General features: G+C 42.7%; 3 protein-coding genes across 3 annotated transcripts; 1 reads left to right on the top strand and 2 right to left on the bottom strand.

Moving 5' to 3' along the window:
• The first annotated feature begins 162 nt into the window (after nucleotides 1-162).
• LOC135629154 (uncharacterized) lies at nucleotides 163-1,323 on the top strand. The gene has a single exon (XM_065136342.1). It carries the CDS (start codon nucleotides 163-165, stop codon nucleotides 1,321-1,323), a length of 1,161 nt encoding a protein of 386 aa, XP_064992414.1.
• Nucleotides 1,324-2,174: 851 nt separating this feature from the next.
• LOC135628126 (dolichyl-diphosphooligosaccharide--protein glycosyltransferase subunit 4A) lies at nucleotides 2,175-4,878 on the bottom strand. The gene is made up of 2 exons (XM_065134600.1): nucleotides 4,805-4,878; nucleotides 2,175-2,459 (listed from the first exon to the last, which is right to left on the bottom strand). Exon 2 carries the CDS (start codon nucleotides 2,457-2,459, stop codon nucleotides 2,346-2,348), a length of 114 nt encoding a protein of 37 aa, XP_064990672.1. The 5' UTR covers nucleotides 4,805-4,878; the 3' UTR covers nucleotides 2,175-2,345.
• Nucleotides 4,879-7,286: 2,408 nt separating this feature from the next.
• LOC135629588 (uncharacterized) lies at nucleotides 7,287-8,764 on the bottom strand. The gene has a single exon (XM_065137163.1). The coding sequence runs from the start codon at nucleotides 8,711-8,713 to the stop codon at nucleotides 7,439-7,441; it is 1,275 nt and encodes a 424-aa protein (XP_064993235.1). The 5' UTR covers nucleotides 8,714-8,764; the 3' UTR covers nucleotides 7,287-7,438.
• Between the last annotated feature and the right edge of the window lie 3,684 nt (nucleotides 8,765-12,448).

Below are 12,448 nucleotides of genomic sequence, written 5' to 3'. Positions count from 1 at the left end.
GCTCTTGTGGGTGGTAACCACACCGCTGCCCGCTTCTGCACCCGCTAACCCACCCCTGCCCTTCTCTCTCTCTCTCTCTCTCTCTCTCTCCTCTCTCTAGCTCCTTGCAGCCCATTTCTCGGGAAGTGGAATCCCGTAACCCTCAAGACGGAAAGGTCTCCGATGAAGAAGCCGAACGGTATCCGACGCCTCGAACTCGGCGGCGCCATCGAAATCGGAGGCGACCGCCTCGTGATCCGCCTGCCGGAGCCCCGCCTTCTCCGCCTGGTCGCCCGATCGGTGCTTCTTGCCGCCGCCGTCTTCTCCTTCACCTGGCTCCGAGCCGCCATCCTCCGCCTCGGCGACGTTGGTGGGGTCGCGGTAGGCCAGCGGGCCCTCGACAGCGACGCTACCTTCCTCCCTAGTCTCCTCGGCGATCTGAGGCGCCGTGGCCTGCTTCGCCCCGAGGACAACGCCATCCTTCTCAACGATCCGACCGCTGGCGATCGAGGGATCGAGGTTCCGGACGGCTCCGCTGACTTTGTCTTCGGAGCCTCTACGGGCGATTTCGAACAAATCGATCGGATCCTCAAGATCGGCGGCGTCGCGGCTGTCAGATTGAGCCCTGATTCATCGGATTCCTTCATCCCGCCGGCGAACTACCGCATGGCTTACGTCGGCTGGATTGGTTCCGCCACCATGGTGGCGATGAGGAAGTCCTCCGCGAGTGGTGAAGGGCTGAAAATGCGGCGGCTGCTATCGCTGCCGGAGGCGAAGAAGAAAGCGCTGAGAGGGCTGGAAGATGCGCTGTTGGAGCCGCCGAGACCGGGGCAACATGGGCGGCAGCGAAGGGCGAGATACTTGCCGGAGCTTACGGGGGACGAGCTGGATGGGTACCCACGGCGGGTATTCGTGGAAATGGTAGCGGCGGGGGAGGCGGGCAGCGGTGAGGCCTGGTTCAAGCGGAACTACCCAAGAAAGGGCCGGGCCTTCGACGTCATCCGACTGGAGATGAAAGACGACGAAGATGAGGCGGTGAAGGCGGAGAAGGGGGCGACGGCATCGCTGGCGGAGTGGCTTGAAAGGAACGTGAAGGAGGAGGAGTACGTGGTGGTGAAGGCGGAGGCGACGGCTGTGGAGGAGGCGATGGCGGAGGGGGCGATCGGGCTGGTGGACGAGCTCTTCCTGGAGTGCGATCACCAGTCGTGGGAGGACGACGAGATGAGGGAGAAGGTGAAGAAGAGGGCGACGAGGGGCGGGCAGCGGGCTTACTGGCAGTGCCTCGCCCTCTACGGGAAGCTGAGGGACGCGGGCGTGGCAGTTCACCAGTGGTGGAGCTTCTAAAACAAGATGAAGAGAAGAAAAGAGACGAGAGGAAAGAAGAGGACAGAGTGAGAGGGAGCGGAAGGGAAGGGAAGGGATGCGGAGTGGTTGTGTGTTGGAGGGGAAGGAGTATGTCTTGTGGCAGTGATTATATATGGATGGAACGAACTGAAGGGTCTGAATTGGGGAGGTTGGTGCGCGTGATAGGGATTTAAATAATTTGAAATCTGTCGGGAGGGAGGAGCGGAAGAAGTCTCCTCTTCGTCTTCTACATTGCGCTATCCTTTAAGCTGACTTTGTGTCTGTACGTACAGATGAATGTATCCGTGTATAAAATGGTACGAGGATTCATGGCATTACTATCTATCTACTTTTGTTTGAGTTACTCGGCTTTTCTCCGTAGCGATAAGATTCCTATTCTACCAGTAATGTCCTTCTATATGGGTAATTAGACAATAATGCGATGAAAGCTAATGTTCTTGGCCTCCACAATCAATCAGCAAGAAATCTTGGATAAGTGGCCTTAAAAGAAGAATGAATAAATGATGCTCAAAAACAGGCCATCAAATGCTGATTCTTATTTTGAAACTTAGTGCTGTAACCTAATCAATATAAAGAAAGATGCATGCATGATCATGTATTACCACCAGATAGACAAAAACCATGGGTATGCTAAGTGATCGGATTGGTGTCAACAAACCAGGCTTAATTGGTACCTTGTCCAACGAGTCCTGCACCAGTAGAATGGTTTGGTGTTGTAGATCATGAAGCACATGGAGCAATAATAGGTGAAGAAAGATTTGCCTAAATCAATCGAGCAAATTGATCAATTATTTCGGGTCATGCTATATATTCATCAAAAGGGGCAATGATGAAGCTCAAAGCTGAAAGTTCCTCATTTGTGAAGCAATTGTATAGTTCTTACAAGTTTCTAGCATAAAAGTTCTTCTATATACCCGAGTAGCAATAGAAACCATGAAGACTCATTCAGGCATGATCCATAAAAGTCATATTTCCTGCGCACAACGCCACTATCTCAAGCATTAGTTACCTTCGTACTTTGGGTCTGCCATCACATAATGATAAGCAATTACCAAAATGAAGATAAATATGCCAAGAAAATTAGCAAAGAATCCCAAGTCTTGATCGTCGATCATCTGCAAGAAAAAGCAAACACAAAAGTCAAATCTATACCCAGTTGGTAAGCATGATATGAACATCAAATTATTTTTTTCTTCGGTGAACAAAATTAGAGAAAGTTATGACACAATAAACAAGTTTTGACCACAATCATATGCATTGACTTTATTAGTCTGCCACTGAGACCAAAATCAAAAGATTTGAACATAAATCCACAAAAGTTGCTTTGTTCCCATCTGCATCTCCAGAAAGGATGCTTGGTTTAAAATCAAGCAGATATAGCATTTTTTCCATCGATGTGATGACCGATGCAACATCATGCTACTTTTTCTGATCTTTTTTGCAGTTCCCTTAATGTGAATTAGATAGCTTGGTCAGATCTTGTTAAAGAAATATTTGCTACTTGACAATTTTCAACAGACTTTCCAAGTACTTCAAGTACTTAAATACTGTTTAATAGATGAAAATAGGAGGATTTATAACCCCGATCCATGCAGTAACATCATTTTGAATCCATTCCATTTGAATTGGCACTTTCTCCATCACGATTATTGGGAAGAGACATCTAAAAAAATTCGTCTTGGACAATTTTTTTGTGAAAATGTATGTCTATTCCTCAGGGCACTATTGATCTCATGCAAACCCATGTTTCTAAGTTGAAATCTGCATAAAAATGTTGGACCAATTTCATGAAGAATTTAACGAGATTAAATTACAATTAGCCTTATGAATGCTGATTACAATATCCAGAGTATATTCCACCCAAATCTGGTTCAACAAGAAGCAAGGCCCATAACTGAGACCAAATTGATAATTTTTTTGGTCCACTATGTTTAGTGGTTTTTGTTATTGTGCTACTTGAGTCAAGTTTATAACCTCTTCCTTCCTTTTCGGTATATGTGCCAGGTTTAGTGAAATAAGACAATCTTTAATCCTGCATTTGTTAGGTTAAGCAGTGATTGGAAAGACTTCTAGAATGACCACAGTCCCCTGTGTGGCTCTACCTCGGTTAACCCAAACGGTGTCGGCTGAAAAAACCAAGAAGGTGCAACTATTATAATCTAAATTTGATTTTGTTGAAGAACTAAATCTGAACATGCCTGGAGAAGGTAAAAGGGAATTTTAGCTACATTGCTACATTACCCATAGATTTGATATATGGAAATTCTACTGAGAGTCAAATTATTTTATAAGGAGTGCAACAGGCAGCCATCTGTAATTTACTTTGAGCAATAAAAAATATTATCAGCTGCATTAGCTTCATCTCACTGACACACCCTCAATCGTTAGGCGCCTAGCTTTCCACAACATAATTTTTCAATCAAGGTATCATTCATGAGGTTTTCAAGAATGCGATCCACAATTGCCCTTGTGCGGTATTCCTTGGAACCAAAGTTCCACTTCATGCCTAAGGTCTACTGCTCCTAAAGATAACATTTTGATCCCGAGGTTTAGAATGGTTTCTTATGTTTCATAACAATCACCCAGTCATTCACTTAACTTGCTAGAATTAAACATAATACATATAATAAAAGAAAATTAAGCATAAAATACAGTCAAAAAAAGGTTTTTTAGTTTTGATTAACCAGCACTTCTGTTCTAAATACAATGATCAATATGAATACACTGCTTAACACAAAAAATAAGTTCATCATAAGTTCTAGTATTCCCTATTTGAAGACATTATCTTGCTTTCCAAACTTTGCTGCTTGTAGATCTTTACATAGGATGAAGAACATAGACAAATACCCACATGGATGAGCAACCATGGAGATACCGACATGGGATATTAGTATTACATGATATGGATATCTAAATCAAGCGATAAGATGAAATGTGTTAGTAGATATATATTCACAACAATGTTATTCTCCATGCAATAGTAAACAATATGGTCCATATAAAAAGATTTACCCTTCAATATGTAAAATGCCCAACAAACATTGGATTAGCTGTTACCACAAATTACTTGAACAAAGTATCTGACACTAATCCAGTAGTATTCAACAACTAGTAGTACTCGTTACAGGCACACCAGTCAGTTTGATCCCCTAACAATCCAGCCGATCTAGGCTGGGATCGGCAGGGGCGACCTAATTCCATCACATTTACGGCTAGATCAACAGATCACCACCGATATCGAGGTGCGAGCGGCAGAACATGGGGATTTCACGCAGATCAAAACATCATATATGTATAACGATGCATCTAGAAAACGGATCAAAAGAAATCACAAAAATAAGCGATCCCACGAAAAGAAGCATCCTATTGTCGATTGTTATGAAATCAAATCGATCTGAGGTTGCAAAAGCAGATGATGCAACATAACGTTCGAACGATCGACGAAACCCTAGAGTCTCACCTTCGCCTTCGCTTCCTCCCTCTGCGAACCACAGATCTCGCTGTTCGCGCTTCTTCTCGCCTCGCCTCGCCTCGACTTCGACTCGGCCGATCGCTGGAGCACGAAAAGTCCACCACATAAAATAACCTAACGGGTAAGTCCGCACGGGTGGGAGACGGATCTAGATCCGAACCCGAGCTTGTATATTTTACGGAAAGATGGGTCACAAAACAGTGGGTCCACGCAGAGCGGTGGGGTAAGAGATGGCCCCACGTGGACCCGCCGGTTCCACATGGACAAAGCTTTGTCTAGTGACACCGTTAAATACCAAAAGATCTTATGCCTCCACTTTATAAGCTCGAAACTAAGGGTAATTAAACAGATCACTTTGGCTAATATATAGTGACAGTAAACGCTAATGATATGCTTCAAGTCACCAGCATGTATCTGCATTGATTGCAACGGATTTATCATAATTACAACTTAAATCTCTTAATGTCCAATCTAAGATTCAAGAAGATAGAGAAGTTGGAGAATATATACTCAATGCATTCCTCTGAAGCTGCAAGTTAGAAAGGAAGATGGTGTTGTGGATGACAGGGTTGGGGACAAGAACAGAGAGCAGTACTGTTTGTATGATGGAGGCTCTGCCTCTTTGATTTCTGACAATTAGTAGTAGTAGAGACTGATTCTATACTTTACAATATGCAGTATTAGGAACTAGGTAAAAAACTACAATGAATACTCAAGTAAACTTCTTCCTGACAGTCCAAAATCTGAAGGAACAAAGTAAATACCCCAAGAAGTAATGCTTGCTGTATCAAAATTCCTTTCACTATGATATGCAGCAAAAGAGTATCTTCAGAAGGTATGCAATTGAATCCATCAGATCTCTATAAGATTCCAGATTTTTGAGGAAAAGAAGGCTCATCTATATGATTAAAATTGAGCAAGTAAGATCCATGCAAGCTACCATCTTAGAAAGAGTGTCTTCAGAAATGGTGGTGCAAAGGGAGATGTAAAGAGTGCCTTCAGAAAGTATGCAATTGAATCCATCAGATCTCTAAAAGATTCCAATTTTTTGAGGAAAAGAAGGCTCATCCATATGATTAAAATTGGGCAAGTAATATCCATGTAAGCTACCATTTTACATCTCCCTTTGCACAACCATTCAGACCATGAATCTCTCATTATGGATCTTGGGATCTTGAAAAGTTTGCTGCTCATGCATCTAGTCACACTAAATTTCAAGTCAGTGTAACCAAAAGTTGCAGGACCAATATTACCACTGCTTTCTCAATTAATTATTCCACTAATTATCTTAGAGACTATAATGTAAACCATAATCATTTATTTGAATCCAGATTTATTGTCTAAATTTCTAAAGATAAAGCTTTACATGAATTTAATTGTCTATAGAATAATATCCTTCTTTAAAAACTAAAAATACTGTATCGATCATATAAGACCAAAGAAATACTAAACCATAAGCTAAAACTTCCACATATCTATCTTCACTTTTTTTTCCCTCTTTTTCTTTCATGATAGACTCATTAAATAAGGCAATATCATAAACGGGGAGTTGGAGCAGAGCCTTGTTTCTAAAAGCTAGTCAATACATGTCTACACCGGCAAACATGATAAGTTGAACTGCATAAAATTAACAACAAGAAGCACATGATTTACTTATTATGTTTCATGATCCTGACCAGAAATTTTCATAAAGCCTTCTGTTCAAATCTGTAAAGTTAGTCCCCTAGTCTACTATAAATATGCTAGAAATAGCTCCATGAGATGCATCATCTTCATCTCTATATGAGCTGGTGCATCCAAATTGTGCAGAAGTTTTGGCGATAACTTACAATGATTCCAGTGTATATTGGCAGGAGGCCTCCTAAAAGCCAATTTTGATAATGTCAGAAAATTGACAATTAAGCACAGAGTATATTCAAGAATGCTTCCCAAGTACCTACTATGATCCAAGCACAAGGAAGAACAGAAAACACTTGGAATCAAATTCACTGTCGAAGCAACAATAGAAGACATTCAGTTGATCATAACCCGAAACTTACCTGGTAATAGGATAGAGTACTAACCTTCATAACAATTTCCATCTTGATGAAGTGGTGTTTATGCCCAAACAAAACAATGTATACCAGTAATCAGTATGTCAAATGTGTTAGCTACAAAGCTATGAGTCGACAGACAGTTATAAGGAACCACTATGGTCATCAAGAAGAAAACATAGATTTCCAAACACAAACTTTTAGATAGTGATTGGACCATAAATGATACTCACATTGATTCCCCTTCTCATTACACTGGTTACCAGCTGAGGTTGTCAACATGAGCTGGATCTCTTACATGGAGCCTCCTCAGTGCTGAAACATCATGGATAATTAAATTCTCTGGCCCAGCTAAGCAGTAAAGCCTGATTTCAAGACTTACATGAGAAATCCATACAAGTTAAAAAGTATCGCAAAACTACCATCATGATCCGGTAACATGAGAGAAGGAAATTACATAATAGCAAAACATACAGTCTGAAAGATAGTTAAGGATCAGTCTCCACTACAACAGTGCTAAACCCACATTGATATGTTAATTGCTGCACAATACTTTCTTCATCCTTCTCATGTAACAACAATTACAACACTATGGCATCCGCAACGGAATATCATCTTCCTTTAGGAATGGAAGGTTGTGCAGATTGCCCAGAATGTCATTAGTAGCATCCACATCTATATGAAAGCTCAATGAGTCATTAGAATCTTCATGGACGCCATCTAAGCTCTTGTATTCTTCGTTGATATTGATTCCTCTAACAACCTCTTCCTCCTCTTCTGCTTCTTTTACGTCTACTGCTTCAAGATTGATAGGCTTCATTCCACTTCCTAACCGTGCCACAGGACCAGAGATACTTATCCCACTGCTTCCCGTCCCCTTTCCACTGTTCCTACCACCCAAAGGTCTCTTCTTTAGGCCTACCTCGACCTTCTTCTCTGCCATAGTCTTCTTGTTCATGGCTGGCATCGCCCACTGTGGTTCATTAATATTTTCCTTCTTCCCATTGTTCTGCCAATCCCGGTGCCGGTCCGGCGGATGCATGGATGCTCCCGGCTGCTGATGGGGCGGCTGCGGGTTGGTGTTGTTACCCCAGTTGGGAAACATCGGGTAGAACGGTTTCCATTCGCTACCAAGATCTGAAGGAGCAATGCCACCACCGCCGTAGAAGCACGGACCTCCAGGGAACCCCAGAGGGAAGAAACCCCAGGAGCAGTAGTACATGTCGGTCCCAGGGACGACAGGGGGCGGGGAAGATAACTCGGTGGCGAGAAACGGCTGGCGGCAAGTGGAGCAGCGAAGGGCGAGGTTCAGGTACTCCCCGGCGAACATGTGCACATTGCAGCAGGTGGGGCATTTCGTCCAGAAGGGTTCAGCGGTGACTGGGGACGGAGAGGGGGAAGGCTTGGAGGCGGCTGCGGCGGCGGCGGCAGCAATGCGAATCTCGGCGTCGAAGAGGCTCTTCTTGTCAGGGTTGGAGAGGACGGCGAAGGCGTCAGCTACGAGTCTGAACGCGGCTTCGGCGCCAGGAGACCTGTTGCGGTCGTGGTGGAGAAGGAGAGCAAGGCGGCGGTACTGACGCCTGATGTCCGCGGCATCGGAGCCATCGGAGGAGGCAGAGGGGGGCAGGAGCTGGAGGACGGCGTACCAGTCGACGTGGTTGTTGATGCGGCGCTGGCCGGCCAGGAGAACGTCGGCGACGGCGAGGACCTGATCGACGCCGTCGAGGAGGGGCTCCGCCTCCATGGCGCGCTCCGCGAACCGCTTGCTACCGACGAGGTCCCGAGCACCGAGAAGCCTCTCGGCGATCTCTAGCCACCGCGAACCGCTTCCTCCTCTTCCGCCGCCGTGGCCGTCGATGCCCATTTGCGAACTCCAAGCGATCTCCGGTGGCGGTGGTGGTGGTGCTGAACTGCCGAACACAGGACCGGCGCTATAGAGCTTTACGGCGATAAGCCAATTTGTTAGGGTCTATTTTGTCTTTTTAAACCTGACGGATCGGGTGTTGAATCTACTGTATAATGGAAATACTTGACCATCTCAAAAGATGCCACGTCATAAATAATCAACGGGCCCCGCTGGTTGGACCGTAGAATCGAATTCACCGGTCACGAGGAGTAACTAATGACATCATTTCGTGGACGACGATCACCATCTGATCCTTCTGCGACGGGACTTCCAACGTTCCGACTCCCGACGTCACTTGTCACCTTGTGTGCTTTTCTTCGTGGATCGGGTATTCGATTTGCGGGTCGGGTATGAAATTTCTAGTTCTTCGGAATATGATGGTTGCTTCTTCCTCACTATCTTTGGAAAAAGATAAATTTAAAACTTAAAACAAGGTAAATCCGAATTAAATACTTTTATATTATTTTTATCCTCTCTAATTAATATTCTAATATCTTTCTCATCAATATTTAGAGATAAATAAATGATATATTTATAAAATAATTAAATTTTAATTTTTAAGATTTTCTTTTTTTTTTAGGTAGAAGTCTTTTTATACTTGAATTTTATTTGCTTTTGTTGAACACATTACAGACAATAATAAAACAAAAAAAAAACACTTATTGATCCTAATATTATATAAAACAGATAAGTATTCTGAGGTAAAGGATTTCTAAACAGTGTGGGGGAAAGAGAGTATCCCAAAATCTATTTTTGATCCCAAAATCTATTACATTGTTACAGCTATTGTTATTAATCTTCTAGTTATATATAGCTTTATTTGAGTTAAGTCATTAATCAAAATATTATCGAGCTTTAACATAATACATATGAGGTATAATCTGACGGCTCTAATATCAAATATCATTATTTTAATTTGATAAACTAACTAATATCAAAATATTTTAATTTTATTTGATATAAATCATTAAAATTAATTATTATATATTTATTATTTTTTATAATTTAATTTTAACAGAAATGTGAAAGTAATTAGGATGTTTCAATAATTTTATATTATATATATACAAGAAATTTATCCAAAAAGATTGAATGGAAGAAACTCATGATTTTTTTTTCTTGAGAGTATGAAAATGAATGAACTCATGAACTAAAGCTCCCTGAACTAAAGATCCTATTGTAGTTGATTGTGACTTCATAGATCCACAACAAAAGACAGAGACATAGAAACACTTGTTAGCCTTAATTATACAGTGTATGGGGCCAAGAAAGCCTTTTTAGCTACAAACAAATATCAAATCCATCAGTCAAAGACTTGCCGAAATCATGGACTGAGTAGTTGTACTCCCGGGAGAAAAAGGGATGAGCATTTGTCCTGTGATCATCTCTCCAGAATTGCCTTGAGGAATCAGATGAAATGATTGCCTGTTCTCGAAACACTGCTCTATGAGACAAGCTTACAGCATAATGATCACAGAATTTGCAGTGGAGAACCCACCCAACAGCACTCATCATCAAGCTCTGCTCCATTGTCTCGGTGGAGGCGAGCGAGGGAATCACCAGCAATTGCCTCCCAGCCATCCTACACATTCCTCCACATCCTTTGACTACCTTTTTGGATTCAAAGGAAGCTGAGCCGCATTTGAAATCACCCATGTTGGATGTTGCTACGATGATTGCTTGGTTGACTTCTTTTTCCTCTGATAGAGAACTGATTCATCCTCCCTATCGACTGTGCAGATTCATCATTCATCGAACTGGCTAGCCTCTAAATTTATCGGAGTAGTAGCCATCAAGAAGTGATGTTCATATATGATTAGAGTGCCACCATTGCTGTGTTTCAGGTTCATCAAGTTGACTTTCTGGTCAATTCAGATGCATTGGTCAACAAGTTTTGCCATCCAGTGGCAAGTACTGGAGCTTTGATCATGATGTCCATCGATTGCCAAGCCTAGTTGAGAAGTCAACCCGTGGATGCCATCAAGTAACACCGACTTGTGATCATGCTCTGAAAAGGAGTGTTGCTTGCAGAGATCTGCTGCTTCTCTCCCCCCAGAGAATGATCCCCAGTCTTCTGCCTTCATCATCTTTGTCAACTGCACTTCTTCCTCAGGTCGTAAGCAGCAGTGATAGATTGCCTAAGCCTTTTTATCGCATCCCGGATTAAATTAAGGTCTTCTCCGACCAAGATTCGCAAATAGAATTAGTTCTGAAAGTTTCAGCTCAACTCCAAACTCACTAGAATTCTGCAATAGAGATGATGTAACTATGTGTGCACTATTCTGCAATTAACATTCTGATATCCATGAGAGAGAGAGAGAGAGATCAAAAAAGCGTTTTTAATTTGGAGCCCTTTAATCACCTTCTTCGATCCACCAATTCACATTCTTTTTGCTTCCATAATCAATGAACTGTTCACAATCACTCAGAACTTTAATCAGTAAGATCAAGTTCTTTCTCATACAGATGTTGAGAGAGAGGCATTTAGTTTGTTCAGAAATCCTAGAACAGATGGTGAGCTGATGCTTTTGAAGCTCAGAATCATGATTTATTGTCTTACAAGTCTGATTTGTAGAAACACTCGTGCAAGAACAAAAAAAACAAAAGGAATGGAAGATCATTGACTGACAACTTCGATCACCAAACCTTGTTTTTATAATCAAACCATGTCCTTGTGGTGTGTTGGCTGACAGATCGCAGAATAGAATCCTCCCCAACCACCTAAATGAAGAAATCAGATATCAAACTCCAACTTATCCCCTCGTTAATCATCTCAGATCTCATAACTCACTTTGGACAGTAGCAGACAAGATGGTCCTCAAGGAAGAGAACAAACCACTCCCTTACATTATTGCCCATGAACTGTCCTCGACCTGCACATGATCACCTTAGAAAACAACATCTACATCACAGTGACAGAGAAATGCCAAATTGACGATGGACCAGAAGTATTGAATCACCCAACTGCTAGTGGAACTCCACACCACCTTCCCCCTTGTGCTGTAATATTCCCACAGTAGTCTCCCCTCTCCATTATTAAATGCACTCACTTCCACTCTTGTGAAAGACCCAAACTCTTTATCATTCTTACCACCCACTACTTAATTATGTGGTACCCTCAACATCAGAATATGTCAACCCTTGTGGTACCATGAATCTTTTGAACTCTTTTGCCCCAGTTGGTAGAAGGATTCAAATCCCAAAGTTTCTTCACATATTCAAAACAATAATTAAATTTGGAGGAAAAACATACAAAAATTTGCCCCCAAAAAAAGTGGAAAATATTGTTACTAGGGAACTTTATAATGGTCCGGCGGAAGAGCATACCGCTCTCTATAAATACGTGCGCGCTGGCTACAAAATCCAACGAGCTGAAAAGAATTTAATTCGCTTAACCACCGCTACGGCTACAAAGACACGACGCTCCGGCGGAACTCCTTAACTAAACAGATCCTTTTAGTAAACCACCACTCTTATGCGGCCACGTTTCTCCCCTCTCGTTCACCCAATAGCTTATCCGGACGACAGTTTGTGAAGGGGGAGCATCGAAAACATGCCGGTGAACAGTCACGCGTGTCGACGTCTCCGATTACTGCGCCGTCGTCTGTTTCGCCCCTCCGTGGACGCGATCCCCGCTACGCAGCGTCGTTCGAGGAATTCTTTTTCGACCCTTTTTCTGTACCCGCATCCGTT

Source organism: Musa acuminata, chromosome BXJ3-1 (assembly GCF_036884655.1).
Source record: "Musa acuminata AAA Group cultivar baxijiao chromosome BXJ3-1, Cavendish_Baxijiao_AAA, whole genome shotgun sequence".
Lineage (NCBI taxonomy): Eukaryota > Viridiplantae > Streptophyta > Magnoliopsida > Zingiberales > Musaceae > Musa > Musa acuminata.
This window is presented reverse-complemented; position numbering and strand designations above follow the sequence as displayed.